General features: G+C 38.3%; 3 protein-coding genes across 3 annotated transcripts in view; 1 reads left to right on the plus strand and 2 right to left on the minus strand.

Moving 5' to 3' along the window:
- Positions 1-4,649, minus strand: part of LOC139945789 (alpha-2,8-sialyltransferase 8B-like) — a 51,752-nt gene extending 47,103 nt beyond the window's left edge. Inside the window, exon 1 of the mRNA XM_071943214.1 lies at positions 4,318-4,649. The gene's annotated coding sequence lies outside the window, so the exon portion shown is untranslated. The remainder of the gene's footprint in view (positions 1-4,317) is intronic.
- Positions 1-6,081, plus strand: LOC139945790 (NADH dehydrogenase [ubiquinone] 1 beta subcomplex subunit 6-like). Its single transcript, XM_071943217.1, has 4 exons — positions 1-299; positions 3,064-3,165; positions 4,147-4,191; positions 4,808-6,081. Exons 1-4 carry the CDS (start codon positions 27-29, stop codon positions 4,832-4,834), a joined length of 447 nt encoding a protein of 148 aa, XP_071799318.1. The 5' UTR covers positions 1-26; the 3' UTR covers positions 4,835-6,081.
- Positions 4,868-27,170, minus strand: LOC139945788 (dynein axonemal intermediate chain 4-like). The gene is made up of 23 exons (XM_071943212.1): positions 26,972-27,170; positions 22,603-22,819; positions 21,994-22,113; positions 20,806-20,879; positions 19,866-19,972; positions 18,933-19,114; positions 18,404-18,511; positions 17,821-17,893; positions 17,528-17,647; positions 16,351-16,472; positions 15,909-16,011; positions 14,272-14,435; positions 13,557-13,643; positions 12,973-13,050; positions 12,585-12,658; positions 12,152-12,296; positions 11,713-11,861; positions 10,859-10,946; positions 10,255-10,383; positions 9,794-9,891; positions 9,084-9,159; positions 8,661-8,738; positions 4,868-8,037 (listed from the first exon to the last, which is right to left on the minus strand). The coding sequence occupies exons 1-23, from the start codon at positions 26,995-26,997 to the stop codon at positions 7,975-7,977; spliced, it is 2,481 nt and encodes an 826-aa protein (XP_071799313.1). The 5' UTR covers positions 26,998-27,170; the 3' UTR covers positions 4,868-7,974.
- Positions 27,171-27,346: the final 176 nt, after the last annotated feature.

Here is a 27,346-nt window from a genome sequence, read left to right on the forward strand (position 1 = left end):
ATCGAACGTTTAGAAAAGAAAGCAAGATGGCGGCTTGTCCACCGCTAGCAAGATCCCGTAACGATGTCCGTCCTCCGGCCGGAGCGAACCCTAAAACACCCGCTTGGGCTCAGAAAGATTATGTCCTAAAGAACTGGATCAAAGAGGAGAGGCAACGAAGGAGGAATTTCCTTGCCGATCAGGTTCTGGAGCCCAATGAGCCCCGACCAGAATACCTGAAACCAGGCAAGGCCAAGAAATTATGGTTTGCTATTCGAAAGCCGTTTTGGAACGCGCTATGGCCGCTTAATGAAGCAATGGTAAGTCGGATTCTTCTTCTTGTTCCAGTTTATGCGCCAACTTAAGAAGTATCTGAAGACAAAGTCACATTGTGATAAGTGCAAAACATGGTGGACTGTGTAAAGTAAAATAATCGGTCGGCCAAGTTGGTGGAGCACTTGATGTGATGATGATTGTTGTTGGTTGGGGTTAGCCACAACACAGTCCAACACACTGCTGGTCCTACCATGCCTACGGCTTTTTAATGGGTGTCCCTCTGGCCATGACTGGAGTCTGAATGGGGAAGTCTTGTCAATTATATTTACAAATATCTGTTAGGTTTACTTTTAGAAACTGTAGGCCTATAGTATTACTATTTATACGGTTCCGCCGTGAGCCTAGTAATAGGGGTCTGTGAGCACATCATTTACTGTGCAATAATCCGCCATCTCGATGACAACAACATCTTGTCAGACTCACAGCACGGTTTTCGCCAGCAAAGGTCATGTGACTCCCAGCTCATCCTCACGGTTCAAGATCTAGCGAGAGGATTGGATGACAAGTCACAAATCGATATGATCCTTCTTGACTTTGACAAAGTCTCACACCGTCACCTCCTATTAAAGGCTGATCACTACGGCATACGCAACAGCACACTGGACTGGATCCAAGATTTCCTCCATAAACGGTCCCAAGTCGTTGTAGTTGATGGTCAGAAGAGCACTGAATCCCAAGTAACATCAGGAGTACCACAGGGTAGCGTCTTAGGTCCATTGTTGTTCCTTATCTTCATCAACGACCTTCCCGATTGCGTCCGTCACCCGACAACTAGGCAGTTTGCTGACGACAGTGTAGTATACAAGCACATCTCATCCCTCAATGACACGACCAGCCTCCAAAAAGATCTTGATGCCCTACAAGACTGGGAGTCAAAGTGGCTGATGAGGTTCAACGCTAAGAAATGCAATGTGCTCCAAATCACCAACAAGCGCAGGCCCATCCACGCTACCTACAGTCCCTACACCGTTCATGGCCACACATTAGAAGTTCAACATTCAGCTAAATATCTTGGAGTCCACATCGACTCCCATGTCAGCTTCAATACCCATGTCGACACCATCACTAAAAAAGCCAACTCCACTCGAGCTATCCTGTCCTAACTCCAAGAAAGTGGAACAAGTCCAACGCAATGCAGCCCGCTTTGTCACAGGGATATACGACAGGACAAGAAGTGTCTTTGCTATTCTACAGGAACTAAACTTGCAATCCCTACAGGACCGACGCACTAGCAGTCGCCTGGCTATGATGTACAAAATCCGTTATGGTCTCGTTGACATTGAGTGGAACCGGTACCTCGTCCATCTATCTACATCAACCAGAGGTCACAAATCCCGCTTTGTCATCCCTTACACCAAATCAACTGTGTTTACCAACTCCTTCTTCCCACGTACCATCCGGGACTGGAATAGCCTAGCAGTAGACCCAGTGGAGTACAAATCGCTGATGCCTTAAAGCTTGCACTAAAGGCTCATCCATCTAAGTAGCTCTCCATATCCAACAGTTTTTACTTGCACTTGTTTTCATAAATTATTTGCGCACTCGACAGCATCTCCTACTTATTTTTCTTGGACGCATGCGCAATCACGCAGTGCATTTATCCTGACATATGTGAGGCTGCACTTCACAGGAAGGTAGGAAGGAAGGGTCTAATATTTTGGGCCTCCTAAATAAGGACCTTATTTAACGCTATACGTTTTTCAAATCAGCGTTGATAGGTGAAAGTTTTTCGACCGTTAGCCAGCAGTAACTGAAGTTTCTTTTGTACTACACTACTTCTATTCTATTCTGCTCAGTACTCACTGTTGTTTTTCTGGCGCATCACACGTTTTTTGACTTCTCATATGCAGCCTACTACATGTAGATCGACGAACTGCCGAGCCGCGGCCAAGTCAGACTAAACCATTCTGTGAGAGGGGTGTTACAAACCCGTTCGGCAGTGCGTAGGCGCTTTATGCATGAACGGCGGGTATTATTGTAAACAAACAGCGCATGCACTGCCACACGGGTTTGTAACACCCCTTTCACAGAATGGTTTAGTCCGACTCGCCCGCGACTCAGCAGCTCGTCGATCTACATGAAGTAGGCTGGTGCCCGATTTATAAAGCGTTGAGCATATTGAGAAGTCAAAAAACGTGTGATGCGGCAGAAAAACAACAGTGAGTACTGAGCAGAAAATTGCTTTTTTTGACGATGTTTTTTAATTTCACTAAACAAAAAGGAACTGCAAGCATTATGAATGTATATTGAGTATGCGGGAAAGTTTTTTGGTAGTGTAGTACAAAAGAAACTTCAGTTATTGCTGGCTAACGGTCGTAAAACTTTCACCCAGCAACGCTGATTTGAACAAACGTGTTGAAGGAGGCCCAAAATATTAGACCCCTATAAGGCTCACAGGGGAGCCTTATAGTTTCTAGAAGTAGTGTTTGGTGATGATGCTATGTAAATACCTCGGAGCAAGATCTTGCTCTTCTTAGAGTAAGAGGGTCTATGGCTTGTCACTGAAAGAGTTAAAAAGGGAGCCAGGTAATGAGTTCAAAAGGGAGCCAGGTAATGAGTTTAAAAGGGAGCCAGGTAATGAGTTCAAAAGTGGCGCTTGTATTTTGTAAGTAACGTTTCCAAAAAAGAGAGCAATCAATGATTAAGTTTGTTTTTCCAATTGCAATTTACAAAATTTTTTCAATGATTGTATTTAACTCATCAAATGTACACTAGTATTGATGTATGTTTTTTTTTATTTATTCACAGAATTATAGATTATTTCATGGCATCTATGCAGTCAGACGTTGCGTCACCGTGTTTCTTCTACCGATGTGGCTCACGCATTATGTCATCAAGTACCATGTAGCTGTGAGTATTTCTACATCATGATCCTTTTGATTGACCAATTATAGTTTGTGTTGTGTCCCAACTTAGAATCATTCAAGTCCCAAACAAAGCCTGGGGTATAAATGTTTAGGTCTCGTGGTTCCGACTGAAGTTGGGCCTGGCCCATCTTGACATGCTTGATCTCTTTTGATGCTACAAATCACAGAGTCAATAACATTTTGTTTGACAGAAGGAAGGTGAGAAGTATATTAAAAAACATTACAAAATACCAGCATACATTTAGAATGTTATTTTTGTATACTCTAAACACCTGTTTTTTATTTTATTTATGTAAAGTAAACTTTTGAACACTTAAAATTAAATACCGGGGTTCAAAAACTTGCCTGACCATCGTTCAGGTTCCAGTATTGGACCAGTCAACCCAACACGTACATTGTACAAGCCAAGCAGCAGTAATCTAGTGGTTTTCACACATATACTTATTCAGACTGATTTTTGATAGTAATTGTACCTGTATCTGCCAATGTTGCTGCTCATGGCACATAGACATATCTGAGGCATTTATTTTATTCCTAAAAAACGCCTCGGCTCCTTGGGGAGTTTACATCCTGGGCTGATATGCGTACATTGTACGTGTAGTACCATGATGGAGCAATAATAGTACACTAAGCTAAATCAATACAACAACCACCTCTGCCCTCACAGGTACCCATTTACATGTACTCCCTGGTGCACAGTGCAGAGAAGCAATTATAGGCACCAGGTGCCACATTTACATACACCCCCCCCATGACTTACGCACGAGAGCTTGAGACAAGTGCACCATTCGCTCGGCATAACACGCTAAAGGGACAGATTCCAAATCTCCTCAAGGTTCAGTAAATAATACAAAATAATATAAACATGCTCAATTGTGTTACAGTACGTCTGATTAGTAGATTATAATCTTAAAACATGATCCTTGATTATTGATTATTTGATCCTTGTTTCTTGTCTTTGCAGACCGTTCCAGGAAGCATTCAAATCCAGAAGGCTCCTATATATCCAGTAAGATTAATTGTTCCATCAATTAACTATTATCAGTTAAATATTGATTTTCCTGTTAACCCCAATTCATTGAAAATCTGCTGACTGTAAAAAGAACTTCAAACCCTCAAAATAGTTGTTGCTTACCATCAATTTGTCCTGTCTGGCTGCACGTTTCACTACTGTCCAACTCAAATTGAAGACTTCACTAAAATATTAAATCAATGCAGAATCTGGTTCAGATGTACAGTGTTTTCCAATTTAGAATCCATATTATTTCATTTTTATCCTTGAGTTAATAGTATCTTCAAACTAAACGCAGCATTTCCTGGGTCAATTTCCTAAACATTTCCTGGGTCAATGAACTTTATTACTTTAGGCATGTGTACAAGAAGCAACTTAAAATAACATAATATTCTTCCCACTGTACCAATGACACCTTTTCCCCCCAAGCAGCCAAAAATGAGTTTTTGTTAGCCTTGCTAGAAACCCACAGGAAAAGTATTAAGCCAGTTTCCCTTTCATTATTTATTGGCAAAAAACCTTGTGCATGCATTAGATGTGCATGTTATAAATGACATTGCCATAATGCTTAGTTTTGCTTCAAGTCTCAACCTCTGTTTTTGTTTTTATTCAGGGTGATAAGGACAAAGTCAAAGCCTAGAGGGCCATTTTATGCTGTCAACGGTTTCTCCAGTTTGCTGTTAATACATGAATGAGATTTCTTATGAAGATTTTAAACATTTGTGACCCACTCTGTGAAAATGAGTCAGATGCCGCCCAATGCATTATTAAGTTATGGACAGTTTAATGTGGAAAATGAAAAAAATAAATATATTATTTTACTTGTAATTCGTTTTTCACCAAAAATCGTGTAGTGGCTTATTTCAAACGGGAGTGACTCAGCAGCGCGATACACCTCAAAGCTTAGACACACCTAATTACTGCTGCTGATGTGTTCTTTCCAGCCATGCATATAACTCAATTCTTGAAATTGCCTACATCTGACCCATTTTCACAGAGCCGGTCACATTTGGAATTTACTTAAGTTACCATTACAAGAAAGTCAATTTCTTGTGAATGGTGGAAGGACTGTGTTAAGTTTAGAGTGTTCAATACAATCCATCATACAAGGCAGTCAGTGGGAGGTTTATTAATAAGACATGTTTATAAAAGTAGGTCACTTAAGTTTGATCAATTTGTCACACTTCATACTGTAGTTGGCTTAATAATTTAAGTTGGTTCAAAAATAAGCAAGTGTTTTCTGGAGGAAGTATTATAACAAATTGGGACTTAATTCCTTAAGATTGCTTTGTTTCACAGCACACGTATAGGTTCAAGACGGAATTTACTCTCTTTTTTGTTGTGAAACAAGACCTTTTTTAGGTTGTACCAATTAAGCACAAACTACATGTAATGTGCTCACTGCTCCAACTAACTTTCTTCAATGGTCCCATCTGTTCTAATACAACACCAATGTACGCTTAAATGGGGGGGGCTGTCTTGTCTCAATGATTTTGTTGTTGTTTTGCATGATTTATTGGAATGTCTCTTTTCTGAACACTCGAACGGACACAAGTTGAATAATAACAGTAAACATAACTGAGTATTAGAAAATCCATTGTACAGTCTATTGAATTTGTCACCAAGTTAAATTCGGACATTGAATTCTGTTAATCACCTCAATGAAAGAAATCCTCGGAAAAACAAATGTGTATAGAAAATAAATTACATGGGCACTTTTAGGAATCTACCAGTCAAAAGCAATGTATATTGTTATGGTTGGTAATCAGGTGTCACTATACTATGCGATATACTTGTTCAGTAAAGGTATGTTTAACAGCTTTTTGAAATTTCCCCTTATTGTTTGCAGTTTGATTTGAATAAATAGTTTATAATGTTAAATCAGAACATTTTGTTGTCGTAAGTACTTGGTTTTCAGAGTATTAAATTTCCTTTTTACAGGGGTGTAACTTAATTTAGGTATGTTGTTTTAGGTAAAAACAATACACCTGTAAGTTGTTTTTCTGGCGCTTTATAAAATTCGTTGCATGATTGGTCGGTGAACCACTTGACTGCAGAGAACAATTAGACTGCTTGATGCAGCTCAAGTCAATACCCAAACTGCCTAAAAGATGTTTAATTTGCATCGGGGATAAAGAATATTAATTTTTGGGGTTTTTACCCATATACACCGATGTGTGTAGCACTGTATACTCGGTACTTTCCCGAGTCCTGTGAAAAAAATCACAGGCATTTTACTCGGGTGGGATTCGAACCCACGACCTTTGCAATTCTAGAGCAGGCTTGTTAAGATGACATCTGTTTTCAGGCAAATTTGAGCCTTGACAAAAAAGTAGGGAAACTCATTCAGATTTCCAAGGACTTATTACATTTGTACTAATGGTTTCCATAGAGCCTTTGATTGAAACTAATTAAACAATAATTTAATTGATTTTAGTAAGCGGAACAAAACTTAAATAAACACATTGGAATTTCAATATACACTGTGAAGTGTTTACTCTATGTGCGTCTCCAAGAAGACAAAAATCCTCACATGGAGAATTTTGAATTGAGACCCATATACATGTAGCAAGTTCCAAAGTTTGTACAAGACCGCTCAACCACGAACTCTGAAAGTGATGCAGTGTGCAGGAAAACACTTGCAGAGCCTCTTTTCTAGACGATAAGTGCACTGGATTCGTTTACTTTCAATACAGAACACAATATACCATTGGTTCAAGCCCATCCAAAAGACAAAGCAGTAAAGTGTCTGGCTCAAAGACAGAAGTACCAGGACTTTGACTGGAAGCCAAACTCGCACAACACCAGTACTTGTGCCTAATGTGCAAGGGCACTTGAACAAGACTCTTAAAAAGAAAGCCACAGAAGCGAACAAAAAGTGGTACATATTTACAAAAGATCTTTATTTGTTGTACATGTACCTTATTTACAAAGGTCAGTATAAAACTTACAAGGCATTCAATTATCTTTTAACAAAATGTACAATTCATTTACAAAAGGCACTCTTTTTATGTTTTTTAAAGAAATGTACACGGGATAAATGGTTACTTCTATAACGGACAGTGGACGGAATTTAAACAAGGAAGAACAACGATATTATAAAAGTTAAGTGTGCTGTGTACATGTATACAGCTCATTATGGACAGTGAGAGCAAAAGGTAACATTACTGTAAATATGTTATATTGCTGAATGTTAAAGCAGAAATGACAATGAAAACAGTTGTTATTATCCAAATAATGTTTGAGTGTGGTGAAAATACCCAGTAAAAACTGGCCAGATATTTTGAACAATGTTCTTGTAAGTACATGTGGTAACTGACCCCCAAACTAAAAAAGGCACGCAGAAATACTTTTAAGGAAATGTACACTTGAGCCTGTCATTTCCATTTTTCCCCCTTAAAAAAGAACAAATAAAACAAGTCTTGCTCTGTTTCACAAGCACTAATATTTATCTTAAGATAAGCTATAGTGATTTGTATTGTGACATCACACTGTGCTTAGTAATTGATCCACAGACCAGCTGCCGCTACTGCTGCTAAGATCAATCTTGGACCTTTGAGAAATCATCCCCTGGACCAGTAACACATTTTGCGTGACGATACATGTGGGCTAGTCATGCTAGTTGGGAGTTTCTTTAAACTCAAGTCAGTTCTGTCAACTTGAAATCTTAACATGAAATGAACGAACGTCCATAGATGTTATAACAATCTTGGGGTGCTTTATCTCTTTGTCTACTTGTTCTTTAGCTTTACTTGAGCTGGCATTATTTTGATGAGCTTCTCATCTTTTTGTCTGGAGCTCGCTGTTCACCGTCTGCTTGATGAGCTCTTCCAGTTTTTCTATCTGCGATGAGTGAAAACAAAATGAAATCCATTTATAAATCAATAAAGGAAGTTGTTAATGACAGATTGTGAAAAAGACAAAAAACAGTTTTCATTAAAAAACTCAGACATTTTTTTGATCATTAATTGTAACATTCATTGTTTCATTCATTTAACCTAACAAAACAATTTGCAGCAAGAAGATAAAACAGCAACTATAAAACAAAAAAAGATAAAAATAACAGAAAAAGATGAAATCACATCTTTTCGACTAATCTGCTTCATCAAATCATATGAAGTTAGCAGATTTGAGCTCTGAAATATTGAATCCATTGTAAAAATATTCCCACAACCTCCTAGCCAAAGTATTGTTCACCATGGTCACAGGGCAAAGTAAGACAGCCTGATTTCAGATCTTGGTTACAAGCCTCCCCCTTCAACCCCACCCACATCATCCTCATATCCAGCACATATTGACCACATCTTATCCTTCTCTGAATACCCTGAAACATCATGCTTTGTGACAATCATGACAATTGCAAGAAATTAGACATGGACAAAACAATTTTGTATAAAAGCTGATAAACTTTTACTTGAATCACTTTCTGCAATCTCTTATCAAATGCTTCACACCGATGAATTTACCTGATTGTCTTCAACTGGTGGCATATTCCTCAGTTGGAAAACTGACACTTGACCCTCGCTATCGCCAACTAGAATACACTGTGGATTTATAAACAGATTCAAATCAGTGGAATTAATGCATTTATGTTTAGAGTGTCCAGCTTTCAACTTGGTAAGTTAGTCATTATTATGTAGAGGACCAAAATATAATAGAATAGAAGAATAGAACAGCAATTTGTTTGCAATCTTAAAATAAAAGTGGTTGGATTTAAATACACTCAAAAACAACAGTAAAAATCTAAAAACTACAATACAAATTATTTAACTGCAAAAGCAGATGAAACGCAAGTGAAAAACTAGGCAAAAAACATATGAGGACAATGGGCACGAAAACTACAACTAGACGTTTTACTTTTTTCAAGAGATGTGAACATTTATACTTACATTTGAGTTGAGAGCAAATTGAAGGCATGACAGCTTTACTCCTGGTGCTGGTACGTTGACAATGATTGGATCTAACCTATAATGGCAGCAAAAAAAACAAAATCAATCTTGGTTCTTTAAAAAAAGGATTTGGAATAGTTGTGGTAGAGTTTATATACCAGTGTTTGTAAAAGTCTTGTGTGTTTTAATATTCATTCATTCATACATTCATTCAAACTTACATTTATTTTCATAATTCATCATATTCATGAAAACAGTACAAGTACTTTTTTTAATGGAATAACCAATAAACAAAGCTATTTTATGAGGCAGAGAAAAACAAATAAATAGAGTATGGAGGCATCATCTGGAAGCCGAGGCTTATGTAGGGATGTCTGGGGACAGACAATAAATGGGGACAAGAACGTACATACATGTACATGACATATTTGATAGGAACAACAAGGTCTCCCTGCACTGGGTAATTCTAAAGAGATGGGTGTTCCAGAGGGGAATGTTTATGTACACATCATATGGAGGAATATAAAGCAAAGGAACATACAATAAGTCTGGTACACATCATATGGGGGAATATAAAGCAAAGGAACATACAATAAGTCTGGTACACATCATATAGGGGAAGCAACAAACATAGAAACACTCAATACTAGCGCCGCTACGGGTTGGATTGGGGGTTGGAGGAGTTCAAGTGGAGTGGATAAGAGACTTACATGTTTATACTGAGATCCCATATCTCAACAGCGCCCTCATTGACACATCCAAATACAGTCGCTGAGTTTGGAGACCACGACACATCCATGACTGCTTTCTGAATCCATCAAGAATAATAAAAATGATAACAATGTGAAGGTTCAAACAAAATTCACAAGATTCTCAATTGCTCTTGATTTCATACCAGAACAACAAGAAGTAGGATTTGAAACGTTGCATGGTGGAAGTGTACCTATCAAGAGAGGTTTGCAGTAACACTATGTGAATATCTCTTTTGAGTAGTGTAATGTTGGTTCTGAAATTGATCAGAAGAAGACGATCAGAGTATTCTGATTGAAACGTTGATTCGTTAACCACTGGCTTCTTTTCAGAACCAACACTTCTTACAGATTTTCACATGGTGTTGTAATACCTCTCTTAGCAGAACAACAACAATAAATAATACTAGATAAGCCCCTACCGTTGAGGAGAAACAGTTGAGAACAGGTTGCTGTCGGTCTTGTACCCAGAGTCTCATACTCCAGTCAGCACTACAGCTAATAAATACATCAGGTAGGAATGGTGACCACTCTATCTTGTAGACTGGTCCCTGTGGGTGACAGAGGTCAAATATGAATACAAAAATCAGTTAAAATTATGCAAATTTAATCCATGTTTTTGTTGCTGGTAAGTTTGATTGTAAAACAGCGATGAGAGTCACAAGAAAATGGTAATGAATAATATACTTATGTGTTTCCACTGTGCTCAAACATTGAGTTTTACAAGCGAGATCAAAACAAACTATTTTACTCATTTCTCAAAAACTACAGCACTTCAACAAAGCAATTTCAGAATTTGTTTTCCACCATGACCATCTTGTAACCATGTAAGTTAAATGCGCAAATCTGTGATTTTAAATCTTACTAATGTTGTATAAGTTCTAAAGTTCCCTGAATGTTCAAGCAATATTATTGTACTGATTCTGGTTTCATCAAAATGGTGTCTGACTATTTGTTATCCTTTGATTCTCAGATCAGTTTCCTTTGATTTGAATGATTCAAGTAAGACTAAAATGGTGAACTCACCGTGTGACCGAAGTAAGTGTCTAAATATTGCTCATTGTAAGAACAAGAACATTTATGAATGTGCCCTTCCTCTGTTCCTGCCAAGTAGCTGAAGCAAAAAGGAAACAAAGAAAGATTATTAAAAACATTTGGTTTGTAAATTAGGATGATTTTCTTTTTTATTGCTATGAGTCTACAGTCAGAAGCCACAAAGAACTGGGTTTCACAAAGAGCCAAGATTGAAGTGCCTTCTAAATGGATTCGCATTATGATGTTATTAGTTTTCATACAGTAAGCAGCGGAAGGTTAGCAATCCTTTTCATGTGATTACGGTAAGCAGTGCAAAGAAATGGGAACTCATATAAGAGACCAAGAGGACATTAACCAGACCAAGCATGACAGTAAGAAGGTGTATCATTTTTCAGATGTAGATTGGAGCAAGTTAATAAAGTACCTTAAAAGTGAGAAAGATAATTTTAAATTACACGGCAGCCATTGAAGACGATAAAGTTATGCTGTGATGTGGCCATATTTCCTTGGTTCCAGTAATTATGCAATGAACTGACTGGTGTTATTTGGTCCTAACAGTTGGGATATGACTGTTGAGGTTCAGTAGAATGGAGTCTTTAGGAGGATATGGGAGAGTCTTCTTCCAAGAATGGAATCTTGCCTTCCTCATTACTACTCACATACCGCGATAATTACGTTCTAGTAATTAGGCAATGAACTGACTGGTGTTATTTGGTCCTAACAGTTGGGATATGACTGTTGAGGTTCAGTAGAATGGAGTCTTTAGGAGGATATGGGGGAGTCTTCTTTCCAGAATACTTATAGGGGTCACCCTTATAAACTCTTGCCTTCTTATTACTACTCACATGCTGAGATCCTTGGGATTGAAATCAAAACACATCCCTGAAGCTTGACGTGAGATGAAACCTTCACTCTTTCCTTCTTTGCCGTCTTTCTGTTTCTTACTAGCCTTGGCTACCCTCTTTAACTTCATCAGGTCCGAACACTCAAATCCCTGAACACAAATAAAAACAGCCAAGGATTTCATACCAATTTGTTTTACACTTTTTATCAATGAGGGTTTAATCAAATGGCTACAAATGCTGTAAAAAAATGCCTGCTAATGAGAGTAGTTGCTTCTTATATGTTCTCATATCCATAACTTCAACATTCAGTATCTTCATCATGCTGGTTTTAGATTTGATTACCTTTCTGATTTGCCATTGTGTGACGATCGTCACTCAGTGACATTTAAGGCGCTTCAACATTCAGTATTTTCATCACACTGTTATAAGATTTGATTACCTTTCTGATTTGCCATTGTGTGACTCGTCCATCAGTGGAGATTGAGATGAGAAGTTCCCCCCTCTCCTCACCAGATGACGCCCCCTTCTCTTTATCGATCCATTTCAGCTGCCAGACGGGTGCAGCATGCTTACCGTGGCTCTCACTGAAAACAAGTATTTAAATCATAATTAAGCAAACTTACTTAACCCTTCAAGACTGACTGTAGAATGCTGATTCAGGCGACAGCAAGTTTGTACTAAAATGCAAAATACAAAATATCCAAAGTGACTGCAAGAAGTTTGCACCAAATTCCCAACTTGAGTGGTCACAAGCAACTCTTGTACTAAAATGATGCAAACGACTTTAAGATTTGACCTGTTTGATTTGTCAGTGCACATGTAAATATTACAACCTGAACTGGTATCTATTTTCCTAAGTTAATTGTACTTACTAGCTATCAAGTACTGGAGCACTGTTGTTACTTCTAACATTGTAGATGGCTACCATACCATTGTACATACCAACCTAGAAATAAAACAAACATGCTGTAAATTCTACAACAAAAAGCAGAAGAATTAAACGGTAGACGGGATACGAGACGATGTTTTTGTTTTCTTCTGTCCACAATTTCACTGACCTACAATTTTGTTTAATGCTAAAACACATGAGAAAACCTCTCAAACTGATGTATGTTGTTCTATGTTTTTCAGCTTTCTATTCTATAAAGACAACAAAAACAAGAAAACATTTGTAAATAACTGAAGAGATGTGTGTCAGCTTTTTAAATTGTTGTTGTCTAAAAGATAATGCAAGTTCCTAGCTGAATAAGAATGACTTACTGCGAGAAGGTTTGGGTTTGCTGAAGAGAAATCCATAGCTGTTACTCCAGACTCACATTGGAACACTCTCTCTGGATACTGAGGAGGAAACAAATAAACAAACAGGATTAGTCAAGTCCCTGTGTGTGTTGTGAAATGCACACAAGAATCCAGTTACATCGTTCTGTTCAGAGAAGGGGTTCACCCAAGTGTTTCTGGCAGTGGCTAATGAGTGCCCCTCAGCACCTTGTAAACCCGATAAGATGCTATCAAATCAAAAAACAAATAATGTCTGAAAACTGTTCCCCTTGCTCAAGTGCTTTCAGTGCCTACTTGGTAGATACATGTACATGCGCTATATAAGGATTCATTTTAAAATATGATTTCATAATACCAAAGGTAAAATCAAACTCATCAAAACATACATGCCTCAGTTTTTAGTTTCACTGCCCTATGTATAGTCACAATACACAACCAATTACATTAGTAGGGAGCAGGGCTCGAATTTAGGGGTCAAATCAACAATACCACAAGGCTAACATGTTTAGGTTACAATATTTGCTGGACCAGAATTTATTATACAAGAAACTAAATAATTTTCTTACCTCAGGGTTTTTGAGCGACCAGCAGCAGGCCAGACCTCCCTTCTGTTCTGTAAATCCAAACTGACTGTACCCAACAGCAAGGAGATCCTGCAAGACAAAAGGTGTTGATATAATAAACAAATAAAAAATAAAAACACACCAGAGATCAGCAGATGATAAGGGGCCAATGTCAATGTAAAGAGAAGAAAAAGCAGGAGCAGAAGCAAGGAATTCCTTGCTAACATCAAGCATATTTCGCGAATTAGCAGGGGATTTTTGCGTGCCTGTGCGTACTCCATGTGAATAGGTTTTCTTCTCTTACACAGCTAGTGCGGAAATTCGGCGCTTAAACAGTAAGCAGAGAATGGTGATTGTAAGTGCAGAATTCGGCGGTAAGCAGTCATGAAATTGGGCCCAGATGAAAAGACAGAGTTGTCAAACCTTTTCTGGTGCTACTTCAAAAATGACTAGAAAATCCCGACAAGAATTCATCACCATCTTTGATTTACACCAATTCCTTGGGTCTGTTCAGCAGATTATTGGTGCACAAGACAGTCTTTGGAATCTGGTTATGGAATCTTGTTTAGCAGTGCACTGAAGTAAACGCAAACATTGTGGATTTTCTCAGGTCTCTACGGGCTTGAAGTAAAAGAGATGATCTTTAAAAGTTTAAAAGTATTTGCCTTTTTAACATTTACAAAATCAGTAATTGTTCATTATTGCAAGTCATACTTACTTTGTTGTGGTTATTCCAAGACATACAGCTAACGTTACGTCCTTTGGTGAGATTGCAGGTATAGGCCCAAAGTCTGTCTAGATTGGGTCCAAGCTGCGCAATATTAACAGCTCCAGAGGTTGTACTGCCCTCGGCTGGTTCTTCTTCTACGATGCGGTCAATATCTACAGGAAGCAACACGAGAAATTGAGCTTTAAACAAATATTTCACACGACACTCAGGCTTGAACTTCGCTTTTCAAGGGGCAGATCAATTTCCCTTCAGTAAGGGTCACTTTTATGAGGAAAATGTTGTAAGAGAACCTTGCACAGGGCACCACAGCAATTACACTGTGGGTGCTGTGGGTTAAGTAAGAGAACCTTGCACAGGGCACCACAGCAACTACACTGTGGGTGATGTGGGTTAAGTAAGAGAACCTTGCACAGGGCACCACAGCAACTACACTGTGGGTGATGTGGGTTAAGTAAGAGAACCTTGCACAGGGCACCACAGCAACTACACTGTGGGTGATGTCATGGATGTGGGTTAAGTAAGAGAACCTTGCACAGGGCACCACAGCAACTACACTGTGGGTGATGTGGGTTAAGTAAGAGAACCTTGCACAGGGCACCACAGCAACTACACTGTGGGTGCTGTGGGTTAAGTAAGAGAACCTTGCACAGGGCACCACAGCAACTACACTGTGGGTGCTGTGGGTTAAGTAAGAGAACCTTGCACAGGGCACCACAGCAACTACACTGTGGGTGATGTGGGTTAAGTAAGAGAACCTTGCACAGGGCACCACAGCAACTACACTGTGGGTGCTGTGGGTTAAGTAAGAGAACTTTGCACAGGGCACCACAGCAACTACACTGTGGGTGCTGTGGGTTAAGTAAGAGAACCTTGCACAGGGCACCACAGCAACTACACTGTGGGTGATGTGGGTTAAGTAAGAGAACTTTGCACAGGGCACCACAGCAACTACACTGTGGGTGCTGTGGGTTAAGTAAGAGAACCTTGCACAGGGCACCACGGCAACTACACTGTGGGTGCTGTGGGTTAAGTAAGAGAACCTTGCACAGGGCACCACAGCAACTACACTGTGGGTGATGTGGGTTAAGTAAGAGAACCTTGCACAGGGCACCACAGCAACTACACTGTGGGTGATGTGGGTTAAGTAAGAGAACCTTGCACAGGGCACCACAGCAACTACACTGTGGGTGCTGTGGGTTAAGTAAGAGAACATTGCACAGGGCACCACAGCAACTACACTGTGGGTTATTTTTAGGCCCAGCCAAAATTCCATGGTACTGAACCAAGCAGAGAATGTTTTGCTTACATTGCCCTGCTAATCTGAGGAGCTCTAATCATGTCTAAGTGCAGGGATTGTGCAGTATGCAGCACCATAAAGATTGGTGCATAAACACTGTTTTCATTGTTTATTTCTTTACTAATACGTAAAGACATAAACATTGACAGTGGTGATGAACCAAACCATCTCTTCTATATGAGCCATTAATGGCTCTGAGAAGAGATGGTTTGAACTGGATGGTGAACCTACATAGGCTGAGAAAACACCAAACTCCTTGGACCACTGCAAAACAAGTTACGTCACTAGTCGTAAAGAAAACAAACTATCAAGGTATTTTTAAACTTACCGGGTAAGATAGGCAGCCCTCTGTATGAAGCCTGCTTAGGTTGAAAGTTATTAAGAGTAACAACTCTCTCCATAACAAACAGATGCTTCTTTAGTGAGTCAGACTAAAGAAAAAATGACAATGTAAGAAAATGTTTATACCAAATGTGAGTAGCAATACTGATGATAATGAGAGTCAAGCTGGCAGCAATTTTTAAGCTGCGTAAGCAGACACAATCTCTGGGCCCAATTTCATGTCTCTGTAAGCAAAGATTATTTTGTGCACTTGCACACTCTTTGTTACAAGGCATTCTTTACTACAAGGCATTCTTTGCTTAAACAGCTAGCCCAGCAGAGAATGGTGATCGTAAGCGCAGAGGTCTGCTGTAAGAAAAATCATGAAACTGGGCCCTAAAATTTCTCAATTTCGATACAAATCATCTGAGATATGAATAGAGACTGACCTGTAAGATGGCTGCATCTGAAACTGTTGCCGAGTCTGATAACCCTGCTGTATCTTTAGCTGATTGTGCATCTCCTTCTGAATCTGCCACTGAGCTTGCCATTAGGCTGGTTCGACTCTCACCTGTGACGTAAGATTAAATCAAAACATTTATAATATCAACATTCCACACTTACTGCCCACAGAATGGCAAGTTTTATGTGTACATTGTATGAGGGTTTACTCTAATGTCTAAGCCTTTTCAATGACAAATATGTAGAACCACTTGTCTTTTTCACTTGGTCATATTGAAGCTTTTTCAAGGAAATTCCTCTCCACAAAACTTATTTAAGCTGGTATTTTAATCCAAAGGTGTACAGTGATTTTTAAGCCAAATGAATAGTCTGTGCATGGAAGCAATGGACTAGTCCCCTGGACCAACAATTGAAGAAACTTGTCCGGGTCTTCAGGTGTTTTAAACGGTTTTTGACCAGCAGGACCACTGTTACCAGATTCTGCGCCCAAAAGAGTTCAATTGGCGTTTAGCGAGTAGCAACTGTATGAGAGGACATGGTTCTTGACAATTTGTAATTGTTCAAAGTGCCTATTCCTCTTTGTACATGTTGTATACTAATAGTCAAGCTTTCTGGACTTAAAGAGCCAATAAAGGATGACCTCAATATGTCAACTATTACCTTTTTATGGCCAAATAGACATCGCAGATACCGATTAATAACCATTTTTACTCTCAAAATTTGCATTTAGTAATAAATATCTCGAGTCAAAAATGCACCCGGCCGCGCGGCTTTTTCAGCCGAGAGTCAAAAACGGCTTATCTATTATGGTGACCCTGGACGCAAGTGACGAATTTCCCCTATTGGTTTTGAAAACAGTTCTCCAGCTTTGGCATTTCCACACCAAATAGCCGCCACTGACATCACAATTCCTTTGTCGCGCGGGTTTGTTTGACCCCACATTTTTCAGAAATTTTGCTTGGGGCATTCTGGAGAAAACCCATTCTTACCATGTTTTAACGTGAGGTAAGAGACTGCAGCCGTTAGAAAACTGTAATATCTATATATTTGAGGTCATCCTTTATTGGCTGTTTAAGGATACAGTTTGACCTTAAGTTGCAGTCAGATACAACACTCACCAACTTTACAATGACAAGGAACTAATAATAATTGATAAATACTGACTTGTCCGAGTTGCATTCAAAGATCCTTGAGTCGTCTGTTCAGCTGAAGATGTTGCAGTCTTAGCTGTGCTCTTAGAACTCTCTCCAGAAATCTCCTCCTCTATTGTATCTTCTCCATCAACTGTAAGTAAACAAAATATATTTAGCACTTAAAACATGTAGATGATGAATTATTTCAAGAGCTTAAGGTTTCAATTTATTTTGTAGCTACTTTTATTGGTTTTGGTCAAATGTTTTTTTAAATATATTTGATGGAGATAAATCTTCTTATTGAAAACATCTTTTTAAATGTACCCTTCGTGTCGCCTGCATCCAGCTCTTCAAAAGTGTCGTACATGTCCCAAGTTGTTGCAGTGATACCACAATCCTATAAAGTAAAAAAAAAATAACAAATTTGTGTGAATGACTTTTCCAAAGATTTATGTTTTAAGTTTAACTATGGTTTGTGTTGATTGCTGGCATTCAGCTGACTTCATCCCATAAGGGCCTGATATATCTATTGGGACTTGGGTTCTCAGCCTCTATTTGGACTTGGGTTCTCAGCCCTGTTTATGTAAGGCCACCAAACATCAAGATACGGTTATTCTAAACTTCTTGATGGAAAACCTTTAGCCTGAGTCACTGGGAGCAAGTCAAACATCAACTTTGACATCTTTAAGTTTTAAAAGCATTAAAAAAGTCACTTGAACAAAAGAGTAGAATCTTTCAATGTCAATCTGAAACATCAGATAACTTTGATAACACAACTCAAACAAGTTACCCACTAGTCACAGCAAAAGAATTTATTCTTTATTTAACTATTTTAGGTTGTCATCATCAACAGTATAGTGAGTTTGGTTAGCATTTATTGTCTTTTTAGACTGTCCTGTATACTTACTACATGAGTAATCTTTGTGGATTGGACTTCTTTATTCTTAGGTTGCTCGTTGAATGTCTGCATTCCTCGTTCTGCGTATCGATCATTCCCATCACGACTTTTACATAACTGTTGGGATATTCATTGTATGATTTAAGTTTGAAATTAATTGGAACTCTGGAAAAAGAACTCAGATTCACCTTATGGAAGCACTATTCTAAGTGCTAGAAAAGTAGATCAAAGGAGCAGGATTTCATTTTGACTGGAGAAAACTACTTTTTTTATTTTCACCAGTCAGGCATAAAAATGTCCTAAATTTCTCCCTCCTAATATTGCTAAATGCAAATGGCTTTTGCGCTACACTAGCATATAGAGAAATTGTTACATTTCTTTCTTTATTTGACCTTTTGTTTTGCTTCATTGTTGCCTTTAATTTTTGCAATGTTTTTTGAACTATTAAATTGTTGTAATTCACCCTTTGTGCTATAAGGAAATTTTTTAAATAAGTCGTTTTATTTATCTACATCAAGTCAATAACAATGTCCGTTACCTCTTTATATTTCTCGTTACGTTCCTTGACTTTGGCCGCTTCATCACTCTCTGCTGACAGGCAGATCCCAGGCAGGTCTAGCATCCAGATCGTATCTGTCTCACTCAGGTTAATGGATACTACTTTATCAAGGTCCTCTTCAGTCAGTAACTCTTTCTCTATGTTACGTTCTGTGTGAACATCTGCAATAAGAGTCCGATTGTTTAGTACAAAGATTTAGTGGGCAAAGGTTGTAGGATTAATAGACACTTTCTTTGTTCCTTTGGGTGCAGGAAGTTGTTATTATTTACGTGTATAACAAGGTTATCTTGTGCAACAGCACTAAACATTCCTAAACACTTTGCAAAAAAACAGGAACAAGTACAAATGCCTCAACTAAAGTAGAGATGGGGATTAAATTACTCTACTAAACAACAATGATGTGCTTTCCCTTTACTTATCAACCCATTGTTTCGTCCTATTACTAAACACCGGGCCAGATCAGGGCCACTTCAGCTGACAACTACAAGAAAAACCAAGACAATTTAAAAAGAGAAAAAGTAGCTGTTTACTTTTCACTGGAATTGATTGTAAGGTCAGAGTTCTCCCCCAAGTACAAGTTAGCACATCGGGCTTACTTATGTGAATCGATATGCCATTGGTATGCCAGAATTGTGGCCAATACGCAGGACTTCAGCATTTTAATTCAGCGTACTTCATCCAAATGTCCAAAATGCCCCCCAGTTTTTAAAAACCCTGTCAGATGGTGGAAAACAAGATACAGATAGGGAGTTCTGAAGTACAGCAGCACGAGGAAAAAAGCTGGCAGAATATCATACAGTACTGGCCTTCAGTACAGATACCTACATGAGATAATGACAGGGAATCGACCAGAAGAGGCAGCAAAGTATGTACATGTAATGTATTGATAAAATAAGTTTGTTTTTTAGTTACCTCCGAGTCCAGATACAATGTCAGTAGCAGCAGCAGGTTCAGCAAATTCATCGGTAAATGATTCGGCAGAACGACTTGATTGAGTCATGCTGGTTCCAAACACTGATCTGTAAACATGGTAAAAAAACAAGAAGATTTACGCTTTATCTATCACTTAAAGATTCCAAGATATTAATAAGAACTTCACAACAAGTTCCATTTCATTTATTCTGGGTAGAAAGCCAAGGACTCTCAGAATGTGAACTTAATCACTGGACTAGAACTAGCCAAGGAACCAATGGAGTGAGAAGACAAGGAAGGAAGTTTCAGTTTTAGAATGTTAGATGTGGGAGAAAAGTAACCCCAGATAATTGTTCCAGGGAAAACCCAAACAGTCTGGTAGGGACTGAAAATCCAATCCACATAGTGCAACCCTGTTTGTTGTTAGACCATTTTGTGGATGCAAAGTGGCTTTTTATTACGCCATGTTTTCACCTGTGTTTCAAAATGACATGATGTGACCCATTTGTGTGGCCAAATATGCCATACAGATTATGTGACATATAGATCGACCAATGAAAGATGCTGAAAATGCTTGTCCTCATTTTGTCAAGATGCAATCCTTGAATCACACACCTGGCAGACTAGAGACCTATAAAAGGTCTAATTCTAATGAAGATAAACAAGCTTGATTAAGTACTGTTGAAGTACAAATAGTGATAATAGTAAGGCTTGAATTCAGATGTCCGTCATGAATTGTGTGATATAAACACGCCAAGCAATACGCATTATTTGGACGGATAATGCAGAATGCAATATTGATACATGGAGTCCTGTTCCGAGTACATGTACTTCATGTTAGCGCATTGTGCACTATGCATTACGCCCACGCATGATGGATACATAATTTCCTAGCCTTCATCAGGGTGGACTATAATGATTAAGTTAAATAAAGTTCTACCTCGTGAACGGTCCGGCAAAACTTGTATTCCCACCAGTTTGGTAGATGGAGGCTTGAGACATCAGGTCAGTAGGCTGCAATTCAAAAAGGATTGTTGTTTAGACATTGTATAACTATGTCACTGTATGTGTAACAGTGTGTATTCTTTGAATCACAGGCATGATATTTGACCCTTCGGAAAAAAGCAGGAACATTTTATCAAGTACAAGGGCTGACCTCAATACTTCACATAGTTTAAGCTTTAATCGACTTTTCAGGCTTTTTGATCACAATTTCTGAGATTCTTTCTTCCAAGGGCAAAACACCCCTGGAAATCGTGCCTGGAATCATTAAGATAATTTGGAAATGTCCATTTTTCGTTTTGAGGAATTTCTGTTTAGTCAACACAAACTGACAAAGCAAATGAAGAATAATTACTTAACTGATTACAAAGTTAATACCAGTACCAATCCTTTTCTAAAAGCTCAGTGTAATAGCATTTCCATTCGGGAGTGCTATACGGCCAGTTTGCTGACTTGTATCCAATCTTTCAAGAAAAACTCAAGTGCAATGTTAAAGCAACAAATATATGTGTCTTAATAAGAAACAAAATATACACTGTTGATGAACAAATCTTTTGGAACTTGAGTCTGGATATTCTGTTTAAAGAGCTTTATTTGTCGACAAATGCTGACTGATGAAAATCGATTGAGGATCTTGGGATGTACTTTCCCTTTAAGATAGCTCAGAACCACGGCTTTACCACTAACTCTCACAGTGGACAGCAGTTCAGAACCACGGCTTTACCACTAACTCTCACAGTGGACAGCAGTTCAGAACCACGGCTTTACCACTAACTCTCACAGTGGACAGCAGTTCAGAACCACGGCTTTACCACTAACTCTCACAGTGGACAGCAGTTCAGAACCACGGCTTTACCACTAACTCTCACAGTGGACAGCAGTTCAGAACCACGGCTTTACCACTAACTCTCACAGTGGACAGCAGTTCAGAACCACGGCTTTACCACTAACTCTCACAGTGGACAGCAGTTCAGAACCACGGCTTTACCACTAACTCTCACAGTGGACAGCAGTTCAGAACCACGGCTTTACCACTAACTCTCACAGTGAACAGCAGTTCAGAACCACGGCTTTACCACTAACTCTCACAGTGGACAGCAGTTAGTTGTTTTCTTTAGTCACTTACCGTTCCACCGCTAGAGTCACCCCCACTGCCAAAGATTTTACTCTGAGTATGTTTGACAGCATTGGGATCCACAATGAGAAGAGGTTGAGGTGTAACATCACTGCCTTGCTCGTCAAATACCTACAAACCACAAATTAAATTACTTTGGTCATCTTGCTCATTTAACATCACCTACAAACCACAAGTTAATACACTTAACTGTCTTTTGGAAAATGGTGTGTAGTCGGCTTCTTTATGTACTGCTTAAATTGAAAGTTTAACGACAGTTTAAAGGCACTGTTGACACATTTGGTAATTGTCAAAGACCAGTATTCTCACCTGGTGTACACTGTATCCCAAAATACATGTATGTTACTTCAGAGGGAGCTGTTCTCACAATGTTTTGTACTGTCGTTGCTCTCCATTGCTCGTTACCAAGTAAGTTTTCATGCTGACATTTACATTGAAAAATTACCAATAGTGTCCAGTGCCTTTAACATTATGGTGTGTGGCTTGCTAGTAAGGCAGAATCAAAGAAGCTATAGTACAAATTGAAATCATGTTGGCCATACATATACAAGTCACATGAAAGTTTTTTTGTTTTATTGTCTGGAACGAAGAAAAATATACCTGGATCATGGTGTTAATCTTTCCACCGAGACCGTGTCCAACTTTATTATCCAGAGCTACTTGACTCTTACGACTGGAAGAGTTTAGTGTTGTACGAGACGCAACCCCAACAGTCACACTGCGATCCTTGGCATTGAGTCGACTTTGGCTTAGCTGGCTTGTCAACAGCTTGCTACGGTTAGCACCAGCAGGTACTGCCCCAGGCACCTTCAGCACGCTATAGGGAGAACATCAAAACAAGTGAAAAAGTTTGAGTAGTCTGGTAGTATGGAAGTATAATATTATCCTGAATGATAAACATTATGAACAATTCATTTAGTTTTCCCTTCAGTGACATAATTGTTTTTTTTTCAAATATATTCTGAAAAAGTGCTGATTTAAGTTTGTGAATACCGGTATAATACAACATAAACAAATGATTTTTTGTTCAAAAGAATAATCTTTCAGAAAAAAACATGCACTTCTGCACCAATCCTACACTGAATCAATCAAGTACATGTATTTATATAGGCCCTACAAGACATTATGCAAAAACTGTTTGATGATGAAAAACTGAACAAATGCATGCATTCTAGACAAGATTTCTGCTCACACTGGCCGGCCCACTTTAAAGTGAGACAGCATGTGTGTGCATGAACGATAGAACCACAAATGATGCCCAAGTCCAATTCCTATACACCTATAGAATGATGATAAAAAACCTATTATATTAGTTGTGTAAACACGTAGCAAGTTGTTTGACTTGGTTGTTGATCACACACGCAACCATTTTGAAGTTCAACTTTGGTTATTTGCACATGCATTTCACACCAACATGACAAGACATGAATGGTTTGGACTTAATTAAACATCAGGACTTTTCAAAAAGGCAAAGTTAACCGTTGGCCTACCAATGGCATATATAATGGGTGCATTCGTTTAGCTTCCCTGGGTCGACCCCGGTGTGTGGCGTGTTTTTTTTTCCAGAATGAACGTGGGTAATTTGCACACGTTCGTCCTGGAAAAAGAAAATGCCACATATGTACCGGGGTCGACCCGGGGAATCTAATCGAACACACCCATTATGTAAACACTTAAGGCCTATCACAAAGATGTCAAACTTAGTATGAAATGAAAACAAAATGTTGTTGGCATCAATTGGCACTGTCGTCACATGATCAAAGCTAGTCTTGTTTGCAATGCTGTTTTTTAATATTATTGCTGTTAGACACTGGTAGAGGGCACAACATTGGTTGGCTCAGTCGGAGGCTGGATTGGAGAGACTAGACAAGTCTAATGAATCTGGATCTGGAGCCATACATTTGGAGGTAGAATATTTCTTCTCAAGTAATTTGTGTTTTGATATCAGCGACTTCACAAAAATGAAGGTTGCAGGTATCACGAACAATTTATTATTTACGTATTAAAGCCATTACATGTATACACTTTCGGTACAGAGAAAAAAATTAATTCACAGATTTACAAATAATTTACACATGTTACAGGGTTTACAGAAGGTAATGGTGAAAGACTTCTCTTGAAATACTGTTCCATGAAATGCTTTACTTTTTAAGAAAACATTAAAACAATATCAATAGCAAGAATTACGGATTTATTTTAAACACATGTCATGACACGGCGAAACGCATGGAAACAAGAGTGGGTTTTCCCGTTATTCTCTCCCGACCCTGATGCCCGATTGAGCCAAAGTTTTCACAGGTTTGTTATATTATATATAAGTTGTGATACACGAAGTGTGGGACTTGGACATTACTGTTTCCGAAAGTGTATAATGGATTTAAAGCCATTATACACTTTCGGAACAGGAAAAAAAAAAAAAAAGTTCACAGATTTACAAATTACTTACAGCCGGTTTACAGAAGGTATTGGTAAAAGAAATATTATTCCATGAAATGCTTTACTTTTTGAGAAAACATTAAAACAATCAGCAATTCTCGACAACGAGAATTACGGATTATAGTAAACACTATGACACGGCGAAACGTGCGGAAACAAGGGTGGGTTTTCCCGTTATTTTCTCTCGACTCCGATGACCGATTGAGTCTAAATTTTCACAGGTTTGTTATTTATATAAGTTGTGATACACGAAGTGTGGGCCTTTGGACAATACTGTTCACCGTAAGTGTCCAATGGCTTTAAGTGTGCATTAATTTATTCAAGATATTTTATAAGCTGCACTGCCAAAACCAATTTGAATTAGTTAGGCATAATAATGTTAATTGTTGCTAGGCAAATTATTACGTAATTAAAAACAATACGCACTTCTACTTCTACTTCTCTACTCGGCAAAGTCCCAAGATGGGATATCACGCCAAGATTACGCACGCGTTTTAACAATAAAGCAACTCGGGTAGATTAAGAGTGGATTTGAACTGGAAGAGCGGGGCAGTGACAACAGGCAGTGGAAGATTGTTCCATGCAGGGGTAATTCTTGGGAAAAAAAAGTTTTTGTAGTATGTTGGTGCAAACGTTTTTTATCTTTTGATTTGGTGCGTATACGCGATGTCAATATGGCGGCGCCCTGACATGAAGATGGCGCGCACCATACGTAGTTTTTTATAAAACTTTGTTTTTGCTGCAATAGTCCTCTTTTTGACACCATTTACATCAACTAATCACCTTTGTTATTCCAAATCTGCAATCCACCGAAAACACAATGTAATTATGTTTGTGACAAAGAAATAATACCTATGCTTGTCAGCCATTTAAAAAAACACTCGCCAACACTTCAGACAGAAGTATAAGTTGCCAACATTCGCCAACGGTGGCGACAAACAACGCGTTCTACTTGAAATTGTTGGCAAACGTGCGCAACTTTGGCAACATTTGCGCGAGTGGAACGCACCCCAGGTGTACAAAGGCATAACCAATAGGCCGTTTTAATATTTTTTTAAATTTAAAAAGACCAAACCAATTAAAAATTAAATTTAATATTAAAGGCACATATGATATAAAAATAAGTTAACAAATCAATCATGATTCAATCTGAATTAGGCCCATCATTTATCATGTAAATTAATGTATCGTAGCGTCATACGTTATCGACCCTCATATGTTTTTGGTCGCCAACTTTGATTCCCGTTTACCGCGAGATTGGGCAAGCTGCACCGGTGACAGAAGCTATGCAGTTTACTCACGGTCTGTATTTTCATCAGGCTTAATCATGCTGAGAATAAAGTTTCCTGTCGTTGGTTATGCTCAAACATTTATAAAATGATTGATTTTTGGTACTAATCAGTAATCACTAGTGCATTATTATGCCAACATTCAAATGAGTCAAAGAAACATCATCCAACCTCAAAAGTACTAAACAAAATTACTATCTGCTAGATTGAGTTTCATTCTACTTTAGTCACTAGATGGATCACGTGAGGTGGTTACTATTTGGGATTCTATGTTGTGCAAATGTGGGGAAAAAATTAAACTATTTTAAGTGAAAATGAAAAAAAAAAAAAAATTTTTGATTTACTGCATACTGTAATAAATTCCGATAAGCGTAATAATTAAGTCTACAGTACATTTAAAGAGAAAATATCATACTTTTGAAAATTACCGATTGTGTTGGCCCAAAAAAATGTCTTCGAATATCTCTTTGCTTTTATTTCAACCAGAGTATTGTTTTCTGTATCATGATGGCTCTCAACAATTCATTAATTAAAAAGCATTAATAATTGAATCCTATTTGATTTCTTTTCAAGTAACTTACAATTAAAATTAATTAATATAAAATCAGTACGAACTAATAATTATTAAAAACTAAAGAAAGGAAATAATTGCATGTTTGGTTATAATTATATAAAGAAAACTTTCAAGTTAACTTATAAGAATAACAAATAATATCCAAAATCTACTAATTAAATAAAAATCATAATAATAAACTAAGACTAAAGCGCATTTTACAAGATACAAATAAAAATCTTGGGTTAATTGCGGTCCCTCCTCCCCGCCCTCCCCTCTCCCGCCCGTGCAAGCTTCCCCGTCTTGGGACCGAGTTGACTTGGGACCGAGTTGACTTGGGACCGAGTTGACTTGGGACCGAGTTGACTTGGGACCGAGATGACTTGGGACCGAGTTGACTTTGGACCGAGTTGACTGGGACCGAGTTGGCTTGGGACCGAGTTGACCGGTAAGCGGACTGTCTCTCGCCACAGAAAACCAAAACTTTAAAAATTTCAACACACCATGAAGTGTAAGTGTTATTGTTAAAAAATTGGATAGATGATTTGAAAAAAAAAAAAATAGTTTTTGATTGTGAACAGTTTTCCTGTTAGTGTTATCCTACTGAAAACACATGACACCAGGATAAAACAAAAAAAGGTAAACATTTTAAAACAAAAACCATGAAAACCAACTGAACCAATCTGCTTACCCCGGTTTTGCTTTCCCGGTCGACATAACTACAGCTCTATTTTTAGCTGCACAAACACTAGAAACTGCTATTCATTAATAATAGCAGGAAATTTCTGTAGTGTTACTGTAAGAACTTTGACAGTGCACACATTTCTCGTTTAAAGATCAAAGCAAACCGCCGCTCACGCTGAAGGGTTGCTATGACATTTTTGCGTGTCAGATTTCTTCAGTTCCTCTTTTGTTTTCTACGCTCTGATTGGTTTACTCCGAATTACTGACGTAGCCGTATTTGAAAAATACCGAAAATACTACTCATTATTTGAATAAAATTAGCAATTTTTTAACAATTGAAAAGTAAATTGGTTTGAATATACATTAACAAAAAAATTAAAAA

This window comes from Asterias amurensis, chromosome 13, assembly GCF_032118995.1.
Source record: "Asterias amurensis chromosome 13, ASM3211899v1".
Classification (NCBI taxonomy): Eukaryota; Metazoa; Echinodermata; class Asteroidea; order Forcipulatida; family Asteriidae; genus Asterias; species Asterias amurensis.